General features: G+C 45.1%; 2 protein-coding genes across 2 annotated transcripts in view; both read left to right on the top strand.

Moving 5' to 3' along the window:
• The window catches only part of LOC126105241 (uncharacterized), a 54,073-nt gene extending 51,123 nt beyond the window's left edge, over positions 1-2,950 (top strand). Inside the window, exons 3-4 of the mRNA XM_049912341.1 lie at positions 731-2,805; positions 2,912-2,950. Coding sequence (XP_049768298.1) covers positions 731-2,805; positions 2,912-2,950 — 2,114 coding nt within the window. The remainder of the gene's footprint in view (positions 1-730; positions 2,806-2,911) is intronic.
• Positions 2,951-3,020: 70 nt separating this feature from the next.
• Positions 3,021-23,966, top strand: part of LOC126188273 (mucin-4) — a 58,169-nt gene continuing 37,223 nt past the window's right edge. Inside the window, exons 1-2 of the mRNA XM_049929857.1 lie at positions 3,021-7,518; positions 19,200-19,418. Coding sequence (XP_049785814.1) covers positions 3,079-7,518; positions 19,200-19,418 — 4,659 coding nt within the window. The 5' untranslated portion in view covers positions 3,021-3,078. The remainder of the gene's footprint in view (positions 7,519-19,199; positions 19,419-23,966) is intronic.

The following is a 23,966-nucleotide window of genomic DNA, read 5'->3' as shown; positions in this document are numbered from 1 at the left end:
CCCTTCTGAGCCAAAGTTAGATTTAACCTTGACTAGTGAAGATCATCCTTCCTCCTAGTGTTGTAGCCATGTACACTGCTTTTACTTTTGAATTCGTTCGGATCGTTAATAACAAATTTCATAAGTGAGTACATATATTGTGAGGCTACAATGAAGATCTCTAGCTCTTTAAATAAGTGTCTGGAGGATGATCTTGGATGAGCTCCATCAATTATTCTGATTACAAGCTTTTGTGCAATGAACACTTTTTTACTCAATGATGAGTTACCCAAGAATATGATGCCATACGAAAGCAGAGAATGAAAATAGGCGTGGTAAACTAATTTACTCAGATGTACATCGCCAAACTTTGTAATGACCCTAATAGCATAAGTAGCTGAACTCAGTTTCATCAGATCCTCAGTGTGTTTTTTCCAGTTCAACCTCTCATCAATGCATACACCTAGAAATTTTGAATATTCTACCTTAGCTACCGATTTCAGATCTAAGTCTATATTTATTAATGGTGTCATTCCATTTACTGTGTGGAACTGCACCTTTGAGCCAAATTCCAAGCTTATGCGTCACAGTGGCAGACAATTTCGAGGTTGCGAAAAAATGATCCTTTAATTTCCTTGCGCACTGTAGTTAGTAAAAACGCTGTGTGACATGTTTGTTGGCGACACGCAGGTGTCATCGAGCGGCGCGCAGAAGCCCCCGCCGCCTGCAGCGCCGCAGCCCCCGCCGACAGCTGCGCCGTCGCCAGCCGCTGCAACCACTGCTGCAGCACCGGCCAGCCCCAGACCCAGCACCAGCACGCGTCGCCCTGCACCCAATAGGCGTCCACCCAGCAGGCCGCAGTACCGTCCCAGCTCGCCCAGACCCGTCGGCCAGACGAGACGACCGCCGCTGCGGCCAGCTGCCAGCACCATCAAGCCGGTGGTCTCCACTGCCAACAGCATCATCTCTACCGTCAAGCCCACACGCCGGCCTCCTCCCACCAGATGGACTACTTCTCCCACTACCCACACAGAGGCCACAACTGTGGCAGATAAGTCCCCGTCGAAACTACCTTACAAAACTACGACAACAGCTGCAGAAATCGTTACTACAACTGCGTCCAGCCCTCCAATAGTTGCCATCACCAAGCCTACCAAAATCAAAACAACAATGAAGCCAGCTACAGCCATTCCTCCAAAAGCACCCAGCACTGCAGCTACCACTACAGAACCTACTACAGCCATTCCGATCACTACCATTAAGCCTACTTTCTTTAGAAAGCCTACTATTAACACCACTACCACACCTAGGATCACGACCACCACTACCACGACTTCTACAACCACACCTCCTACCACTAGGATTGCCACTACCACAAGTCCAATCCCCACTACCACAACCACAAAACCAACGATCGCTACCACCACCACTATCACCAGTACCACAACCCCCATCAGCACCACTACCACTAGTACCACGACCCCTGCCAGCACCACTACAACCAGTACCACAGCCCCCACCACGACAACCAGCACCACAACCCCCACCACAACAACCAGTCCCACAACCCCCACAACTACAACCAGTATGACAACCCCCACCACTACAACCAGTACCACAGCCCCCACCACGACAACCAGCACCACAACCCCCACCACAACAACCAGTACCACAACCCCCATAACTACAACCAGAATGACAACCCCCACCACTACAACCAGTACCACAACCCCTACCAGCACCATTACCACCAGCACCACACCGTCCACCACCACCACTACTACCAGTACTACGAACCCCACCAGTACCATTTCTACCAGTACCATGATCCCAACTACCACCACCACTACCACAACTGAACGCATCACTGCTGCTGCAACCACTACCAGCCCAACTACCACCACAACTACAGAACAACAAACAGTCTCCACACAGTCTGTGGAAGTGGAACAGACGACAAAGAAACTCTCTGTACCACCATCGTTTGTAGAAATAACGCCGCGACCAGTAACGAGACCTCCCACGTCTACCACAGCTTCAGCATCCACCACCGTGGGAGACACATTACCAACTCAAGAATCCTCCACATCCACAACAATTGGGACACCGTTGTCGACGCTAGACTGGCCTAGAGATGAAGATAATGCACCAGGCACTATCAGCCAGAATCTGGAGACGACCACAGCCGCCAGTACAGGAACAACATCCTCACCTAAGCCTCCTGCTTCTCCTGAACCAGCTCCAGAATCCGTATCACTGTCAGCGCCTTCCCACGCTACCCACAAGCCGGTGTACGTCCCACAACCAGGAGAAACACCTCTCGATGTCAGTTTCACAGCTCTTCCTCTCGACGCAAGCACGCAAAGGGGCGCAACTGAGACGGAAGAAGGCTGGATCAATACTGAAGATCCAACAACAATTCAGACTGAGGCATCTTCTTCCGTTAGCGAATTCCGTAACGAGTCCACCAGTGATTCTTTGCTTCTTAGGCCTGATAGTGATACAGGGGTATCAGAAGATGCAGTGGATCTCAGTCCTTCGACAGAGTCAAGTACACAGTTCACTTCGACATATCAACCGTCACCTTTCACAACAGACAAAGAAATGAACGCTTCACAGATGAATATAATGGCGTCCCCAGCAACCCCAACGTCACCTGCTGATAATTTACCCGGTGGTGAGATAGCTTCTGATGCTTCACAAATTTTAAATGTTGCAGCTGAAATTGTAGAGAGCACAGATTCGTCTAGTACTGAAAAAGTTAGTGAGAAGCCAGTTATAAATGCGTTGCAAGATACTAGTGGTACTGGTGATAGCAGTTTCAACGCAACAGACACACAGCTGAATGATCTTGAGAAATATGGAACGCAAAATTCATCCATAGTCAAGTCCTCTGTCCAGGAATCAGATTCAGTTCGAAAAAAACCTACAGTCGGAGCTCAGGGGACAACAGAGACCGAAGCATCCATAGCGCCAGATAATTTGACACCTTTCGATACTACAGAAAAATTATCCGAATTTTCCTCCGATGTTATCACTGGCTTGTCAACTGAAAATTTGCACTTGGAAGCAGACCAAGGACAAAAATCGCCAGAAGGTATGAAAGAACAGAAGCCATCTAGCGATGCAAATGGAATGGACGGTGGTTCAGAAAATAGCAGCAGCCTTACAGACACAGAGAGACCAGAAGAACAGGAATCGTCCACAGAAAAATACGTCCTAGGCATACAGAATATAATTACCGGAGATACAAATGGTGGCGGCCCGATACCAGTGGAGCTGCTCGATTCACTAAGCAGCGTGTTATCACAGGTTTCCGATAGCGAGAAAGTAACGGAAATCTATGACGAGAAACCAGGCAGCATATCCGACTTTACGGGCATGGAGCTCAGTGCTGTTGACGTTAAAGAAACTAGTAATTCTACTGGGCATGTAAGCATTGCCGATTTGGGAACAATTGTCCCTGAGGCTTTCTTCAGTGAGAGTGTGGCACAAACAAGCAGTAGTGTAGACCGTCTTCAGGATGTTTCTACTCTAACTAGCGTTATTGTGGGTTCTAGATCGACAACACAATCGACAATACTTGTAGATGGCGCGAATGCTGGGCAAAAAGACGACGAAGTTGCTACCAAACCAGAACCTATCTCTGAAGTGATTAAAAACAGCAGACCCGAAAGCGGCAGCGTTTCAGAAGAAAGCAAGTGGGAAATGATCTCTCAGTCAGCAGCTCAGCAAACGGGTGGTGACAAAGTAGAAATAAAAAGTAAGGTGAACGACTCCTCGGTAAGTGAGCTGCTATCCAGCGATGTTGCAGCAGTTTCTGAAACGGGAATTCGAAACGAAACCATTACTGATACTGACACCCTCAGTCTTGAAACTACAGATACTACAGCAGAAAGCACTGATACCGATGTAGAACATTTCGTGACGCCTCAAGAAAGCGATTACGAGACGCCGCTATCCGAAATTGGAGGTGCTATCGCTACGTCAGCAGACGCACCACCTTCCGATGTTCTAACATCAGCGTATGACGTAAATGCCTCAGAGGTGGCGACAGAACACAAGGAGATTGTAACTACAGTTGTGCACGTCGTAGGTGCCAGTGAGGAGGGGGCAACCACTGGTCCTGTCCCAACTGGAGACAGTGATAAACTTGACGACGAGCTATCATCAGAACAAGAAGAGAGCGCAGATACTGCTGCCGTGCAAGAAAACGTCGCCGGACAAGAAAATAGCAGCGATGAGCTTTTGTCAGATGGCTCTGCTTCTGGTGCCTCTGTGCAAGTCCATAGTGCTCCAGAAACGGCTAAGCCCGAGGAAGACGCAACTATCGCTTCTGACTCAGTTTCCAGCTATACAATCACTCCGGAAGAAGAGTCTGATAGTATAGTGGACGTGAAGGATATCGCGGCAGAGAGTAGCGATGAGTCTGGTACCACTCCTGGGCCAGAAGCGTCCAATGCGGCGTCAGAATTGAACGCCGACAAAACAAAGAACAAACCGCCCGTAACTATTGTCAAAGGTCCAGAGCAGGACACGATTACCATGGAGATGGAGACAACCTACTCGTCCGGCTTAAAGGATGAATCAATGTCCGGGATCCCTGTTGACACTGGTGACTTAATCGTTTCGAAAATAGATTCTGGCGCCACCTCTGACTCTCAAAACGATGATCTGTTGCAAGATCCGGTCACAGAGTCTCAAAAACTGCAAGGGGCTCCTGCTTCGCCTATATCAGCGATGGGAGACGATTTTAATAATAAAGTAGGACCAACAGCAGAAACCTTGCCGTCAGACGAACCCGGAACAGGCGGTTCTGAATCTGTCGGCGCGACCAAAATCAGTGTCGTCACTGCTACGTCTTCATCGTTAGAGAGTATCAAGGACAGTGCTACAGTGTCACAGGAACAGAGAATCCCTGGCGAAGGTCTTGGTACTGGAGAAACTTCTGTGCATGTTCTCTCACAACAAGTATCTGAAAAATCACCAGAATTTTCGTTACAAAAATTAGACGAAAAACCACTGGTGACCAGCAGTGGCGACAGTAGCATCTCCCCGTTGAACAGGGACAAAGACGACGCTTCACCGTCGAATGATGAGGATGGCAGCAAGGTTTCGTCGTCTGAGGATGTAGTAAGAACTACCACGATCATCAGTGACTCAAAAACGATTCCTCCGCCCACTGGAAGTAGCACTGAAAGTGGCGAATTTACTATCACTCCACTTCCTGCAAATATAGCAACAGAAATGAAAGAAGGCCAAGAAACAACAACTCCTTCAAAAGAATTTGGTAGTAGTACTGCCAGAATCAGCGCTACACCTGACAGTTTGATGAGCACATCGCAACCATCAGGAACAATTCTAGAAACTGCGCCGTCCCTTAAGGTAGTGGCAACTGATGACACTGCTGTTAACGCTGAAACTAATTTACCTCAACAAGCTGATGATAAAGATTCGCTGAAGGATGACACGGAAGAAATTAAACCGCTGATAAAGAATCCCACAATGATGTCTGTAACAGAAGAACTAGCTACTGCCAGAACACCTGACGATTCACTGAGTAGCTCCACTTCTGATCGAATCAGTGCCACCATGGCTAACGATTCTGGTGTATATTTGTCAGAATTCGCCGCGGAAAGTCAAGAGCAAGACACCGTTAAGAGTACAGAACTCGAACCCACAGGAGGTCCAAGCTCTGCTGAGGCGACGGCAACACCTGCTGCAATGGCCGGATCGAGTGGCCTTCCTGAAGAAGGCAGTGCCGCCACGTTCTCCGACAGCGTTACCTTCAAATACCAACTCGCGCCTGATCTAAGTAATGTAAATTATCAGGAGACACTAGGAATGAATGATGCAGTAAATGCAGACACAGTTACCGCTCCTAACACATCTACTCAGAACACAGATGAGAAGACTCCAGAAGAGACTATTTCAGCCGATGCAGGGACAGACGAGCTACAAGCGTCTTCATCAAGCAACAATCTTCCTGGGACTGTTCTCGAAAACGATGCCAGTGATGCCGAGGAAGAAGACGATATACCAGAGAATACGACTCCAATCTTAGAGAGCGCAGAATCTTCGCCGAACAAAGAGTCGGATGCTCAGAAAACTGGCCTAGTCGATATTGCATCGACAGAATCAACTTCCTCTCTGTTTGACAAGGAAGCTCAGATGGTATCTGCCAACAGCTCGTCCGCATCGGAGTCTCTCCACAGCAGTGAAACCTCCCTCAGTTCCAACATCAAATCAACCTCAGACTCAGCAACGGACTCTCAGTCCGAGGAGCAGCATGGTGCTGAGAATGATTCTGCTGCAGAGGTATCGCAGGAGGACGACGAAGACTATTCAGGTCATTCGGGAGAAAAAATTGCAGCAAAGTTGTCTGACGAGGCCTCGCCCGGAGTAAGTGCCTCGGGAATTTCTGTTGTAAAGAGCGATAAGTTAGGGGAAGGTCAAAGCAGCCTTGCAGCATCAAGCCAAGGCGACCTGCCGTCGCAGTCTCCAGGTGGAAGTGCCCCAGATTCGACTGAGGCGGATGTGAAGGAAACGGCCACAGACGGCGAAGAGCCTATATTCGTAAAAATAAATCCTCCACTTGCCGTAAACGGTGATGCTGGTGATCATGCATCTTCAGAAATCAAGAAAACGAAAATTCCTGTCCAGTATCATTCAGCTATCGATGTGCCAAGCGGGATACACAGTGTTGTTGCACCGACTGTGACATCATCTGAGGAAGTTTCCCCTACCGCCATCCGAGACGAGAAGCCAGCGTACGTCGTACGGATAGAAGTGCCTGACAGGAAAGTTCCGACTGGAGCCTCGGAAGGGGACGGAGCAGTGCCAGAGACTGAGGATATCCCGGCAGTAAGTGTGCCCGAATACGGAGACCAGTCACAGGGACAGCCCCTAGAGGGTGCGACAGGAAGTGACGGTCAGCCGACCGATGCTCAACATACTTTCTCCGTCGAAGACTCCTCACAGTCCCAACGCCCTCCCGAAATCCCTTCCGCCAGTCCGAGCATAATAATAGAGAGCGTGACGGCTCAGCCGGCGGCCCCGGCACAGAGCTCTAGTCCTGCCGGGGGTCTGCTGCCGCCCGAGGTGTCCTGGCCCGAGGAGGGAGAGGTGGAGGAGCCGGAGCGGCCGCCGGTGGACCTGCGGCCGGCTGACCCGGCGCACCAGCTGGGCCTGGAGGCGACGACGGCGGCGCTGGACGGCGACGTGCGCGCCTTCGCCGATCTGCTGAACGAGCTGGCGCTGCGGCTGTGGGCCGGCGTGGCCGCGCGCGGGCTCAACACGGCGTCGGCGCCGCCGCGCTCGCTCGTGCTGTCGCCGTTCGCGCTCACCTCGCTGCTCGCCATGGTCTTCCTGGGCGCGCGCGGGCCCACCTCCGACCAGATGAACGACCTGCTGCGCCTCGACGACGTGGTCACCTTCAACCCGCACCTGGTGCTGCGCAACGTCACCGACTCGCTGGTGCACGGCAACCCGCCGGGGGTCGCCGCCGTCGCCTTCGTCAGGCAGCTGTACAGCGACAAGGTGACTGCTCCGCCCGTACTGTCTCTGCTTATACTTTAATTCGTAACTATAATTTTATTTATTTATTTATTTACATGTCAAGTTCCGTAGGACCAAATTGAGGAGCAAATCTCCGAGGTCATGGAACGTGTCAGTACATGAACTTACAACATAAAAGTAATAACAGATAAAAATAAATGTTCACGAACCTGAAAGAAAATCAGTCCATAAGTTTAAGCAAACGCTATCAGCAATACAATGAGAATCAGCTTAATTTTTCAAGGAACTCCTCGACAGAATAGAAGGAGTGACCCATGAGGAAACTCTTCAGTTTCGATTTGAAAGCGCGTAGATTGCTACTAAGATTTTTGAATTCGAGTGGCAGCTTATTGAAAATGGATGCAGCAGTATACTGCACACCTTTTTGCACAAGAGTTAAGGAAGTCCGATCCAAATGGAGGTTTGATTTCTGCCGAGTATTAACCGAGTGAAAGCTTCTTATTGTTGGAAATAAACTAATATTGGTAACAATAAAGGACAATAAGGAATATACATATTGAGAGGCCAATGTCAAAATACCCAGACTCGTGAACAGAGGTCGACAAGAGGTTCGTGAACTCACACCACTTATTGCCCGAACCACTCGTTTCTGAGCCAAAAATATTCTTCTAGAATGGGAAGAGTTACCCCAAAACATAATAACGTACGACATAAGTGAATGAAAATAAGCGAAGTAGACTAATTTACGTGTCGAAGTATCACTCACTTTCGATACTATTCGAATAGTGAAAATGGCAGTATTAAGTCTTTGAACAAGATCGTGAACGTGGGCTTTCCATGACAGCTTACTATCTGTCTAAACACCTAGGAATTTGAACTGTTCAGTTTCACTAATCATATGCCCGTTCTGTGAGACTAAAACGTCAGGTTTTGTTGAATTGTGTGTTAGAAACTGTAAAAACTGACTCTTACTGTGATTTAACGTTAGTTTATTTTCTACAAGCCATGAACTGAGGTCATGTACTGCACTACTTGAAACCGAGTCAATGTTGCACACAACATCCTTTACTACCAAGCTAGTGTCATCAGCAAATAGAAATATGTTAGAGTTACTCATAATATCATTTATATAAATAAGAAACAGGAGCGGCCCCAACACTGATCCCTGGGGCACCCCCCACATGACAGTACCCCACTCAGATCCCACATCACAGCCGTTATCAACATTGTGAATAATGATCTTTTGCTGCCTGTTGCTAAAGTAAGAGGTGAACCAATTGTGAGCTACTCCCCTTATTCCATAATGGTCCAACTTCTGGAGCAATATTGTGAGATGAACACAGTCAAAAGCCTTTGTTAAATCAAAAAATACTCCAAGCGTTCGAAACTTTTTGTTTAGCCCATCCAGTACCTCACAGAGAAAAAAGAATATAGCATTTTCAGTTGTCAAACGACTTCTAAAGCCGAACTGTACACTCGCCACAACGGAACCGAGCAATGGTTCCACTCAAAATAATCGCTACACAAGTCATTTATACCACTGGGAGGTCAGACAATCAATCGTACAAACATACCGCCGTTTGAGTATCGTACAGATTCCCGTAAGGAGGACATAGTGACAGACATCCCTGGGGTTGTGAAGCAGCTGAATGGGTTCAAAATAAATAAATCGCCAGGTCCTGATGGTATTCCAATTCGGTGTTACAGAGAGTACTCTACTGCATTGGCTCCTTACTTAGTGTTTGGACTCTGCTACTCACTCCAACTGCCATCTAGTGGCAGCTTCAGACTGGACAGGTCAGACTGTCCAGTATAGTCTGCTCCCTGTTGGAAGAATTTGCAACCTACGTGCGGAAGTGGACCTCCCAGGTCCTTTGTGCACGCAGGTAGGATTAGCCGTTGTAACTGCCGAGCAGGTAGCTGTGAGACCCCGTAGCGGACGGGCGTGTATGTCTCCCAGCTAAGCCAGGAGCCGCAGTTGGCGCGCTGCCTGTGCAAGTTGTAACGTTCAATGTAATAAACACTTATACCATACAACTTGTTCCGTCTAGTTATTGTGAGTGGAAACAAGGGGAGGACAGTAAGTCCTCTCGTACTATACATTCACACTCAAATGTGCCACCAAGGGAAGAAGAGCCCGCGCGCACACTTAGCTTTCATTTATTGCGAATCTCTTGCCCAACGTAAAGTCCCGAGCGACTGGGAAAAAGCGCAGGTGACGCCTGTATAGAAGAAGGGTAGAAGGACGGATCCTCAAAATTACAGAGCAATTGTAAGTAGGCTGTTTAGGTTTTTATGTTGGTAACGCCATGTAGCGCTCTATATGAAAATCACTAACTGTGCTGTGTGCAGTCTGTGGCTGGTTTGTATTGTTGGAATTTGCTATTGTAGTGTTGGGCAGTTGGATGTTAACAGCACATAGTGTTGCGCAGTTGGAGGTGAGCCGCCAGCAGTGGTGGATGTGGGGAGAGAGATGGCGGAGTTTCGAGAGCGGATGATCTGGACGTGTGTCCATCAGAGACAGTAAATTTGTAAGACTGGATGTCATGAACTGATATATATATTATGACTTTTGAACACTATTAAGGTAAATACATTGTTTGTTCTCCATCAAAATCTTTCATTTGTTTAGTATGCCTATCAGTAGTTAGTGCCTTCAGTAGTTTGAATCTTTTATTTAGCTGGCAGTAGTGGCGCTCGCTGTATTGCAGTAGTTTGAGTAACGAAGATTTTTGTGAGGTAAGTGATTCATGAAAGGTATAGGTTATTGTTAGTCAGGGCCATTCTTTTGTAGGGATTATTAAAAGTCAGACTGCGTTGCGCTAAAAATATTGTGTGTTAGTTTAGTGTTGATCAGAATAAGTAAAAAGAGAAATGTCTGAGTACGTTCAGTTCTACGAAGCTGTTTGAAAATCAAATAACGTAAGAGGTTTATCAGCATAGTCATTCATTAATTTTTCTAAGGGGACGTTTCACAACATCCTTAACATCGGTTTGTTGCAGGATTCTCGAACATATTCTCAGTTCGAATATAATGAACTTCCTTGAGACAGAGAAAGCATCGCTCCTGCGAAACGCAACTCGCTCTTTTTTCACATGATATCTTGCGAACCATGGATGAAGGGTATCAGACGGATGCCATATTCCTTGACGTCCGGAAAGCGTTTGACTCGGTGCCCCACTGCAGACTCCTAACTAAGGTACGAACATATGGGATTGGTTCCCAAATTTGTGAGTGGCTCGAAGACTTCTTAAGTAATAGAACCCAGTACGTTGTCCTCGATGGTGAGTGTTCATCGGAGGTGAGGGTATCATCTGGAGTGCCCCAGGGAAGTGTGGTAGGTCCGCTGTTGTTTTCTATCTACATAAATGATCTTTTGGATAGGGTGGATAGCAATGTGAGGATGTTTGCTGATGATGCTGTGGTGTACGGGAAGGTATCGTCGTTGAGTGACTGTAGGAGGATACAAGATGACTTGGACAGGATTTGTGATTGGTGTAAAGAATGGCAGCTAACTCTAAATATAGATAAATGTAAATTAATGCAGATGAATAGGAAAAAGAATCTCATAATGTTTGAATACTCCATTAGTAATGTAGCGCTTGACACAGTCACGTCGATTAAATATTTGGGCGTAACATTGCAGAGCGATATGAAGTGGGACAAGCATGTAATGCCAGTTGTGGGGAAGACGGATAGTCGTCTTCGGTTCATTGGTAGAATTTTGGGAAGATGTGGTTCATCTGTAAAGGAGACCGCTTATAAAACACTAATACGACCTATTCTTGAGTACTGCTCGAGCGTTTGGGATCCCTATCAGGTCGGATTCAGGGAGGACATAGAAGCAATTCAGAGGCGGGCTGCTAGATTTGTTACTGATAGGTTTGATCATCACGCGAGTGTTACGGAAATGCTTCAGGAGCTCGGGTGGGAGTCTCTAGAAGAAAGGAGGCGTTCTTTTCGTGAATCGCTACTGAGGAAATTTAGAGATCCAGCATTTGAGGCTGACTGCAGTACAATTTTACTGCTGCCAACTTACATTTCGAGGAAAGACCACAAAGATAAGATAAGAGAGATTAGGGCTCGTATAGAGACATATAGGTAGTCATTTTTCCCTCGTTCTGTTTGGGAGTGGAACAGGGAGAGAAGATGCTAGTTGTGGTACGAGGTACCCTCCGCCACGCACCGTATGGTGGATTGCGGAGTATGTATGTAGATTTAGATGAATTCCTCTTTCGTAGAATGCAGTCGACTGCTGGCGGATCCAAAACCATGCCCACTCTTGCACTATCTCCTCCGATTGAAACTGATCTCCATGTGTGTTTTTTTGCAGGTCGCCAACAGTGAGAACATCTCATGGTGAAAGATTCAGGCTGTATGGGGGATGCTGCAATGTTTCCCCAACCAAACTGCTGAAGTGTAGCCTTCGTCCAATAGGCAGTGGGGGGGGGGGGGGGGGGCTGCTTTCTTGCATCATGATGATTCCATCCGACAGCATTCGTGGGCGTTTTCACTTTATGGCACGCCGCTATTTCTGCAAAGCATCTTCATAGCTCTGCACACTGACTGTGGTCTCACGCTCGAGGAACTCGACGAACAGAGGGCCTCTGCAGTCCAAGAAGACGGTCATCATGACCTTACCAGAACTTGTGTAGACTACTTTGGATTCCTTTGGCTTTGCCATTTGGCCTCATGCTGTTGGAATGCTGCCGGACGGAAGTACTCTGTTTCACCAAAACACCCGCCCCCATACTGTCAATCGGACAAACTCTACACTTCAGTCAGAGCCGGCCGCGGTGGTCTAGCGGTTCTGGCGCTGCTGTCCGGAACCGCGGGACTGCTACGGTCGCAGGTTCGAATCCTGCCTCGGGCATGGGTGTGTGTGATGTCCTTAGGTTAGTTAGGTTTAAGTAGTTCTAAGTTCTAGGGGACTTATGACCTAAGATGTTGAGTCCCATAGTGCTCAGAGCCATTTGAACTCTACACTTCAGTGGTTTGTTTGGGAAACACTGCAAACATCTTCAGTACAGCCCAAATCTTTCACCATGTGATTTCACGTCGTTTGCGATCTGAGGAAAGACAAGCGTGGAGGTCGGTTTTGATCGTCTCGTCTCCCAGTGGGATATACGCGTTAACAAATGTGCTGATTACTTTTCAGTGGAACTGTTCCATGGTCCCATTGCGGTGGGTGTTCGCTTTTCATTCGACCGCTCCTCATAGCCGTAGTATTTTATATTAGCTGATATTGCCACAAGGATTGTAAAATAATTTCTGAAGAAGCACACGACAAAACCTTACAGTTAAAGGTGTTTTAACTTAATAAAACTAAACTTACATCGTGTTGAAAAATCACGTTTCAGTAGTTGCATCCACGGACCAGTTTTAATAAATTATTGATGCAGCAGCTATTGATACCACATACAAAGGGTGTCCGACTTATCTTGACTACCACAAAGAATCTTTCGTTCAAAAAAAAAAAATATGAAGCAGTACTGTTTAGCTACCAGGGGATATGAACCAACATGATTGCATTTCTTGCAACTTCGATCGTTAGGAAGATATGAAGAACAATTCGTCTCTTTTAAATAGTACCCTTAGTCGTTTATTCGGTAATCCATTCCACTCGTCAGGACCTGTTGAGAAATGCATTGTAGTTTACCATTCAAGCAATCATGACGTTATTAAAACATAACACATACCTGACTTCTAGTCTCCTGTACTAATACACATTGCTCGTCCCTGGGGCGACATAACTCCTACACTTGCTGGAGTTGAAAGTAAACAGATGGAAAGACAAGGTTGGGATTCCGATTCATCCTGAAACAATCGATTTTCGGCTATATCGGTTTTTCTTTCAACTTCAGTTTAACCTGACTGCTAAAACCGCCGAAAATAGTCAGTTTCTGAAATAATTGATTTTTGATTTTTTCATTACTATTATTTCCGGTAATAAACATAGAACGAAGATAGAAAAGTTATAAGACTCCCTCAGACTTTTGCATTACACCTTTCGAGATATATAGAATCAAAATATGAAATAAAATAGGTAAATAAAAGAATACTTCGCCTCTCTACCTTTCGTGTTTTCTCAAAAAGTAATGAGGACTTGAATATTGGGAAAAATCGCCAGTATTCTCCTATTGATTCTAATTTTAGGAGCTCTGCTCAAAAATTATATTGTAATTAATTATCATGTCACTGTTTGGGTATTATGAAATTGCTAAAGAGTGAGAAAGTGAGGTTGGAGAACGCTGTTTTTCGTGTTAAGTTGTCCGTTTCCAAGTGCTACAAGCAGATAAAAGCATATTATATAAATAAGGGCATCAGATCAGTTAATTTCTATTTTTATCGTGAGCTATGAGTGAATTGTTAAATTTTTAATTTATTACAGCTCACTTAATTTCTTTTCCTTTTATTATTGCATTTAAATAGCAAACAAATAACAAACTCTTGTGTAAATTTTATAGCGTTCTTTTTCTTTAATGATTTCGAATGAAATATATTTATTTACGGTACTTATTAACAGGAAATTGAATGCAATTGATTTTTTACCTATGCAACTAAAAATAGTCTTTCTAAAAAATTCAAATGAACAATTTATGTAGTGAGAAAAATAGAACATTTACCTGGAACAGTTACATGACAATAGTTAAAAATTTAGTAATGAATTAATTCGGTGACCAATATTTATTGACCAATCTACTCACAAATACTCATTCTATAATGTGTTGATCTGTAAGTCGACTCCTCTCATCAGAAATAATTACATTCAAGGAGGATACCATTCCTTCAGAAGCCACAGAAATTCCTTGTCAATGATAAATATTTTTGGCCTGCAAACGACAATCATGGTATATACCTTTCACTCTGTTCCCAAAAAATGAAAGGACCGCTGCTCCTGGGTAGTAAGGGATAACAGGCACATTACTGTGTCAGCAATGCTGTATCGATTTTTATGTCATGTGTATATTGCTTGTTTCTAACTTTCGGCATTGTTGTTAAAACAATACTCATTATTTTTCTAATTTTCTATAGAACCTAATATTTCAAAGAAATGGAAATTTTATTAATCAACATTGCTCATTTTAAAAAACTTTTATTTAAAAATCAAAAATTTTAGCACCACTGCTATCACAAATTAATATACCGGTCATTTTTACGTGTTTATTAGTAAAAAAATAAAAAAACTGTTATAACTAAGACGAAAAAAGTACCGAAAAATACCTATTATTGAGAGTTAAAACATCTGTATCGGTTTTATCCGTTCGGTTTTTGACGTCCCTAACAAGAAGCTGCGCAAACCGACACGCGGCAGACAAGTTCCAGAGCACGAACGCACTGCAAATTCTTTAATCACTGTCTCTGTTTAGTATACAACACCTAATAAATAAAGTAGAAGCGCACTAGGTTAGAGAACACTTCCTGTACCCGCAAAAGTAAATACGATTGTCCATGACCAACTTTAATCTAGGGAAACTGCGTCCGAATACGGAGCCACATCACTCTGGGACCAACTCGGCTGCCATCTTAGCATCACCGGGAGGAGAATGGCACGAATATATGGAGAGCACTGCACGTTTGTTGCAAAGGTCAAGGCATAGCACAAGCGATCCACCGAATGACCGATGTCATTGGCCAAGGATGCACGGTCCAGAACAGTACACCACATTACTGGTGCCGTTGTCCAGCAGGTGGAATGCTCTCATTGTTCACGACTGTCGATTTACAATAGCAGGCATTTCTGCAGAGGTCGCACTGAGCATGAAAAGTGTACACGTCATCATTAAGGACAAACTGAAATTTCGCAAAGTGTGCACCCAATGAGTGCCTCACGGCGCAGAAAGAATGCCGAATGGCACTCTCTCTTGCACATGCGCAGTGCTATGCGAAGCAAAAGAACGACTTCTTGTCACAAGTGGTCACTGGAGATGAGACGTGGTGTCATCACTTTGAACCCGAGTCAAAACGTCAAAGTCTCCATTGGAAGCACGCAGGGTCGCTGCTACCCAAAACGCACTTCGTTTGAAGCCTCCATTTCACTGTTTCCAGCACGGCTGAGCGCTCGCTCTGTCCTCACGTCGGGTGTGATTGCGTCCCTGTAGTGTCCCTCAGCGTTATAGGGATTGTATCTTCTTCTGCATGCAGTGGCATTATGACTCTTTCAGCGGTTTGAATTTTACAGCCTCTGGCTCGTTTATTTTTGAATGCGCCTTATGCACTGTCCAGTCTCAGTTACGTGACCACCTGTCAAAAGCCTGAATAGCCATCTTCTGCAGTGCGGACTGCTGTGTGCAGGAAGAGAGACAGTGAAGTTCTGGAAGATACCAACAGGAATTTGGAGGCATGGTCACTCCAGTGACGTGGCCAGCACGCTAGGTTTCTCTGTTGAGGATCCATGGCACGTACAGCCCTGTCAATGTAGTCCCACAGATTCCCGACTGGGTTTAAATCCAGGGATTTGGCGGCCACGGGAATACAGTAAACTCATACTGGTGCTCTTCAAACCACGGTCGTACACTGCGAGTAGTATGACACGTTGCATTGTCCTGCTGGAAGTTGCAAGCGTACCGAGGAAAAATAAACTGCATGTTTGGTACTCAAGAACAAATGCATACTTGTGTAGATCAAACGTGCCCTCCAGAATGAGGAGATCAGCCTGGCAATACCATGAAAGTATTCTCCAGACCATAGTGCTTCCCCCTCCGGCCTGGACCCTCCTGACGACTGTTACACTGTGTTTGCTTTCAGACGTTTCGCATCGTACACGCCAACAGCCATCTGTCCGATGGAGCATAAAACGTGATTCATCTGAAAATGCTACCTGTCAGCACTGAGTGGACCTTCAGCTGCAGTATTGTGCTGATGAACAATAATCAGCCTGGGTCTATAAACCAGGTGCCTGCTGTGGAGGCCCATACACAGCAACGTTCGCTGAACAGCCATTGAGGAAACACCACTGGTCCCCCTTGGGTCATCTGGGTGGTCGGTTGCTCAACAATTGCACGTTTGTTCGCCTGCACACATCTCCGCAGCAGTCGTTCACCCCTGTCATCCAGGACGTGTGGTGAACCACGTTTGCCTTGGCGCCAGTTTTGAATAGTGCCATTTTGCCATGCCCGATTATACTTTAACCACAGCAGCACGCAAGCAGTATACAAACTTATCCGTTTCGGAAATACTTCCACACTCAGCTCAATAGCCAATGACCACGGCCGGTTGGAAGTTGGATAAATCGCTCCGTTTCCGCAAAAGGATAATGACTGCATTGTGTTTCGCATCTTTTTTTTTTCCTTTATTGGGTTTCGATTCCCCCTAAAAGGGGCGGGCTGGCAGCAGCTTATTACGCCGCTGTTCAGCCTACAGAATTTGGTTTAAAAAGATGAAGATAATAAAAAATAATAACAGTTGGCGATAAAATCGGTGACTTAAAGGTAAAAATGGCAGAAAATTCTGGAGCGTAAAACATAAAACACAGGGTTGATGAAGCTAATAAAACACACAGGAAGCAGAAAAACAATAGACAGACAATTAAAAAAACACGGCGACAGTCTGGGTTCTGTTCGCAAGAGATATAAAAAGCACACCCAGCGACAGCATGATTTCTGTTCGCAACACTGTGGAAGGACGCACAACACCGAACACTCACTTAAACACTGCGCTAAAAGTTGGCACAAATACGACATACCACACCCGAGAGCAGGTGGGGGGAAACTGGTCAGATGACGGGAAAAAAAGGGGGGGGGGGGAAGGAGAAGAAAAGTGATGGGGGAGGGGGGAAAGGAGCCAATGGAAGAGGAGGATCCATAAGAGGGGTGGGGGGTGTGTTTCGCATCCCGCTGACACGCTTTATATACCCTCCACTGCTAGCGCTGCCACCTGTCGTCTGTGAGTAGAACATATGCAGTGATGGTGTGACTGGACCGTGTATTTATCTAGCTCCCGCCTCCTTATAAGACTGTAACACCTCACCCGTTGCTTGTCCGATTTTTGCGTGTGTTCGCCCCTGACAAACAACTTACAGAGAAATTGGGAGTAGAACTGTACGCAAAAATGGATAACGCTAGATTTAAATGTGGCCCTGTCACCCCTACTTAATCTGCGGTGGTAGCGTTGACGATAAATCACACCTGTTTTTACTTCTAAACATGAACGATCACGAGCACTTAGGGTGTTCAATGACATCAAACACATACACAAAAATAAAATAAAGCAAAAGGGTGAATTCAGGATCAACTACTGAAAGTAAAGGCTCTATTGAATCACAATAATTTTATTATAACCTTCAGATCAATGCTGAACAAAACACAATGAACAATTTACAGATTATCCTCCTGACTGGGATTGGCAGTGAACTGTGTTAAAATTGGACCAAAACGCGATCTCTTATAACTTGGCTGACCGACTGACATCGACACAAAACGTAAAATACGAAGAACCACTACACCCTAGAGTACCATGAAACCTCTGTGGAAACGGCAATTGGACGTGATCCAACTATTTAACGTTACTCCTAACACGGGCCGAAGCAGGAGCGATCTCACCGCAATGTTCCTGTTGCAGCGGCGGCCTCCGACGGCGACGGCGCGGCTGTGCGGTTGGCGTGTGGCGTCTCGGAAAGTACACTTTTACACTACTCGGACAACAGACCGCTGTCCATAAACTTCTCTATTTTCAAAGATCTTCACGGCAGCAAAGAGCTGGCGCGGCTAACGTCCACTCAGAACGAAAGACCAAGACGGGAGACGACTTGGCTAACGCCCTCTCAGTACGAGAGCCCAGAACGGAAGACCATTACCGAGAGTCCAGCAAGATCGCTCTTAACCTTTGTTTTCTCCCCTCAACTTTTACCGAGCGAATCACATCACTAGAAGCTCTCAAAATACCCAGTTTGCCAGTGCCAACCAATGTACGGCCTCGGAACAGAACTCTTTTCCATCATTCTTTTATTTCTACAAAATTTCACAAGTAAACTCCGCCCCCGCCGGCTGAGAAGAACCACAGCTGTGGGCAATAACACGTTTACTGGAAGTTTTCTCCCAAGAGACCACTCGAGATTTTCCCGGCGAGAGTCCCCGTCGTAGCGAACACAGATTCTTGCATTGAAAGTTTGTTATTCGGAACTCCTGGCCTGCCCCACTTGAGTTACTCAAAGGCGTAAAATTAGTGGGACATAGGCAAGAGCACACACAGGAAAGCCCGTCCAGCTATCCACTGCCCTGGTTTGGTAAACACTTGAACACCTGCAGACACACGTCCTTCAGAGGTTGGCGACCGCTGTGGCCTCTCTAGACGGATTACAGAAATCCCCCAGTTCACCATTCATACTGTTAGGCTGTGGCCTTCGGAGGCTAGGTGGGGAGGTAGCCGAGCTCTGTCTCGCGTACTGCCTTTCCGCAATAATTACAAAAGAATTCTCGCGTGCCGATGCGTTTCCACATAGATTTCCTACACCGTAATTTAGAGTATTACTCCAACAAAACCTAGTGTCACGTTAAATGGACTCATGTAAGGTGCAAGGCCGTTGCCACCTTACAAGACAACCGCCGTAGTTTTATAAAATTTAGTTTTTGTATCTTTTCAGGTCAGTGTCCTGTTTATTGTTCCACATTGTGTTGCTGTCACGAGTATATCGTGAAAAAAATAGAAAATAAATCTTGTGGTGGAGAGATGAGTGACGTGGTGGCGCGCGCGACTTGTGCAGAGTAAAGGCAAGCTGCTGGAGTTCTACAAGGAGCGCGCGCAGCAGTGGTACGAGGGCCACGTGGAGGAGGCGGACTGGTCGGCGGTGGGCGACCTGGTGCGGCGGCGCACCAACCTGCTGGTGCGGCGGCAGACGCGCGGCCGCGTGCACGAGTTCGTCCGCGGCGCCGGCCTGGCGCTGCGCCCGCCGCTCGCCGCCTTCACCGCCTCCGTCTTCCAGGTCAGCGGCGCTCGCTTCTAGCCGCAACGCCAGTACGCCTTCAGCTTCTGCCTCTTTGTCCAGTCTTTTTCCAATCAGGAGATACCTTAATAAAGGTAACAGATTACCTGAAGCTTGCCGTGGATTCACAAGAGACGACTGTTACGCGGTCCTTAGACTCAGCAAAGCCTTTGACACTGTTGACTTCGACATTTCACTTGCCAAACTTAGCACCCTAATTTTCTCGCCAAATGCAGTGCAACAGTTTCTCTCATACCTGACGTCTCGCCAGCAATGCGTCATGTCCGGTACCAAACAGTAAAAATGGAGGCAATTAGTATCAGGCGTCCCCCAGGTTTCGGTATAAAGTCCTATACTTTTTCCCTTGTATTTCAATTATGTGCCATCAGTTTTCTCCTATAGCAAGTACCACATGTATTTTTATGACCTCCAGTTGTATGGAAGAGCAAAACCAATAAACCTGAAGACAGCTGTCGAGAATCTCATTACTGATCTGTGTGCACCATCAAAACTTGTGCAGGCTATAGGGTTAAAGCTCGGCTCATCCAAAACCCAAGCGATACTGGTTAGTCATCTAGGCTCATTAGCCCAAAATATCCGGCATTCCCAACAATCTTTACCTTAAATGGGACAAATATCAACTTCTCTTCTTCAGCAAAGAGTCTAGAAGTAATAATAGATGAAAATCTCAGTTGGACTGAGCACGTAATTGAGGTGTTCAAGAAGGCATCTGTATCTCTCCACGTCTTACAAAAATATAAAAGATCTTCCCTCTTAACCTGAAACAGAAACTTGTACAAAGTTTCAGTAATTGATTGGCGTTTTAAAAAACACTAAAAAGCATAAAATAATTTCTCCTAGCCCTATTCAGACTCCTAACCCCATACAGATAGTCCTGAAAATTTGTGCTAGTGAATTTTTAACAGCTACGAGAATCCTTGTAAAATTTAAAACGAAATATGTGGGGCGCATGCAGTAGATAATAGCGAACAGTGTAGAGAGCTGCTGCTGTTGAGAAAAATGACACAACAGTTCATGTCATTTGCAGTGTGATAAAGTTTCTAGTTCCTTAGGTGAACTCATGCATCAATTATCTATTGCATGCGCTCTACGCTTTCCTTTTTCAATTTTACGTCATTGCTATTAAAAATTCACAAGCAAAATTTTTAAGACAATCTATATGGGATTAACAATATGTATGAAGCTAGGAGAAACTATTTTGTACCTTATAGACAATTTTAAAAACGTGTTACATGAGAAAGTTTTTATTTAAATAATTATTATTTATTTTATACATTTTTAATTTTTGATTTTTTGTTTGTTTCCATTTTCATTTTTTTCCTTCTATAACATTACTTCAGCAAATGTTATAAATTTTAATTTCTCTGTCAGTCGTTATAAGAAAGCCAGAGATTCTAAACACCTTAAATCGCTCGAGTCATTACATATTATAATCTCTGTCTCTATTCACCTTTTCCTTCTTTTTTGAAGAAGCAAGGCAATGGAACCATCTTTAAGTTCAAATAAAGCATTTACTGCTTCCTCTTTCAGCTCATTTATCGGAAACTACACGTTAGGGTGTTTTTCATTTGTTGAGAAGTTTAGTCTCCTATGCCAACCTTGGATAGCAACCCTGGTCTGGCAACACTCCACTTTCCAGTTGGTATACTGAGATTTTCGATCCATTGATTGACTATGTATAGTCTGCGAATTTCATGACGTTTTCTCCATTGGGTATTTCCTCCGTTATAACCATACACACTTCGTCAAAACTGTTTGCTGGAATGTGTGCCGCTGCAGCACACATGCGGCAAAACATTTGGAATTCTTCTCCATCCCTGTATTCCATCTTTAATCCCAATTCTTGTATTTTCTGCCACAAACATTGGTTCAAGCGGAAATTGCAACCGGAAAGGGATGTTCTGGGGAACACTGTTTGCATAACTTTAATAGTAGCCATTTCAAAGTCTTGCACTGGTGTTTTCAGTGATCAACCAGGCATCTTATTTTTCAGTCCAGAAAAAAGTCTTTCATATGTATTTTGACTTTTGTCTGGAACAAAGCAAATAAGACCAGGAATACCGTCGTCTCTTCTTCTGCGCTTCTGATGTCAACGAGTGTGGTGTACAGTGTACAGTTTGAATTGTTCAAACAACTGTCAAATATCCCGTCCACAAGAACAGTTCCAATTGTATGCAGGATTTTTCTCCGCTTCTTCACAACCGAACACCAGCGTTATTTTCTCTGGAACATTCCCCTCCGTTTTCAAAAAAAAGTCCAGTTAATTTCAAAATGTCTTGGCTCAATTGAATCTCCGAACTAGATTCAGGATGCTCGGTCGACTCAATAGCATCCCTTCTTGCTTTGCAGAATGCAGTCTTGGGAGTTCTCATACGTTGACATACTTGCGATGAAATCTAAACCTTTATCTTCTACATCTTGAAACTGCTCTTTAAAATTTTTTAAAACAGACACTGTTTTTTTTATGTCGTGGTCACTTTTCCTGCAGCTAGGCATTCGTTTCGTAATCTCCATATCTGCTTTGTCAGGTGGGCAAGAATGTTGCTGTTCAGCCGTGCTTCTGCCATTTGCAAATTTCAGATGGTCACGGCACTTACTCCATTCTGAATTTACACACAACCAGTTCGTATACACATTACATTTACTATGCAACCAGTAGCAATAACTATTACTGGGAAGACACGGCTTCCCTATCGCTGTAGTTATTTCCATTAATCACAATTCACAGAACTCAAGTACATTAGGACTACGAAATCATATCGAAAAGAAGCCTATTGGCAGCGCACTGTCTGATTGACGGTAACAACACACCCGCTACTTGTGAACGAGTAGCGTAATTTAGGAGTGGGGAGGTTCTGTCAGAAAACTCACGGTGCAAAACTGCTTGGTCGGAACCTGCTTGCAGCACCTACAAATAATGTCGGAAACATCAAGGTCGTGACCTGGAAACACTGGAAGGGTTTCGATTCCAGAGTGAAATTTTCACTCTGTAGCTAAGGCTGCGCTGATATGAAACTTCCTGGCAGATGAAAACCGTGTGCTTGACCGAGAGTCGAACTCGCGACCTTTGCCTTTCACGGGCAAGTGCTCTAATGACTGAGCTACCCAAGCATTACGCGTCTTCATAGCTTTAATTGCACCTGTATCTCGTCTCCTACCTTCCAAACTTCAGAGAAGTTCTCCTGCGAGACCTGCGGGAGGTTTTAGATTGGTTATATAGTGGTATGACAGAGATTTGGAAAAAAATTTTGACCTATAAGATATTTTCCGGGGCAGACGTGGACTATGACCATAATTTATTGGTTATGAACTGCAGACTAAAACTGGATAAACTGCAAAACGGTAGGAAATAAAAGTGATGGGACCTGGATAAACTGAAAGAACGAAAGGTTATTGAGAGCTGCGGAGGTAGCATTAGGCAACGTTAGACTGAATCAGGGGAAATGAATGTAAAAGAAGATGAATGGATAGATTTGAGAGATGAAACAGTGAAGGCAGCAGAGGATCAAATAGGTAAAAAGATAAGGCTTTGTAGAATTCCCTGGATAACACAGGAGATATTGAATTTAAATGACGAAACGAGAAAATGTAAATATGTAGCAAATGAAGCAGGCGGAAGAGAATACAGATGTCTCAAAAAAAAAAAAGATTGACAGAATGTGCAAGTGACTAAGTACGAATGGCTAGTGGCCAAATGCAATGATATAAAAGAGTACATAGCTTGCAGAAAGACAGATGCCACCTATAGGAAAATTAAGGAGAACTTTGGAGAAAAGAGAAGCAGCTGCATGAATATCTAGAGCTCAGATGGTGAACCAGTATTGAGGAAAGAAGGAAAAGCGAAACGGTGGATGGCGTATACAGAGAGTCTATACAAAGGATATGGAGCCAATATTATAGAAATGGAAGAGGATATAGATGAAGATAAAATGAGAGATATGATACTGCGAGAAGAATCTGACAGAGCACTAAAAGTTCGAAGTCGACAAAACCACCGGGAGTAGACGAGATTGCATCATAGCTGTTGATAGCCTCAGGAGAACCATCCGTGACAAAACTCTTCCATCTGGGGTGCAACATATATGGGACTGGCGAAATACCCTCAGACTTCAAGTAGAATGTAACAATTCCAATTCAGAAGAAGGCTGGTCCTTGATAGGTGTGAATACCACCGAGCCATCAGTTAATTAAGTCACGGTTGCAAAAGACTGACATCAATTATTTACTGATCTCTAGGAATATCATTTTAGGCCCTGGAGAAATGTAGGGCCACTCAATACTGACCCTACGACTTATCTTAGAAGATAGGTTGAAGAAAGATAAACCTAGTTTAAAGCATTTGCAGTTTTAGAGAAAGCTTCTAACAGCATGGACTGGACTACACTCCTTGAGATCCCGAAGGTCGCAGGGATAAAATGCAGGGAGAAAAAAGTCATTTGCGACTTGTACAGAACCACTTTCCACGAAGGACATGAACTAGAAGCAGTCGTTGTAGCCTAACGCCGATATTATTCAATGAGTACACTG

Source organism: Schistocerca cancellata, chromosome 1 (assembly GCF_023864275.1).
Source record: "Schistocerca cancellata isolate TAMUIC-IGC-003103 chromosome 1, iqSchCanc2.1, whole genome shotgun sequence".
NCBI lineage: Eukaryota > Metazoa > Arthropoda > Insecta > Orthoptera > Acrididae > Schistocerca > Schistocerca cancellata.
The sequence above is the reverse complement of the archived record's forward strand: the minus strand, read 5'-3'. Positions and strand labels throughout refer to the sequence as shown.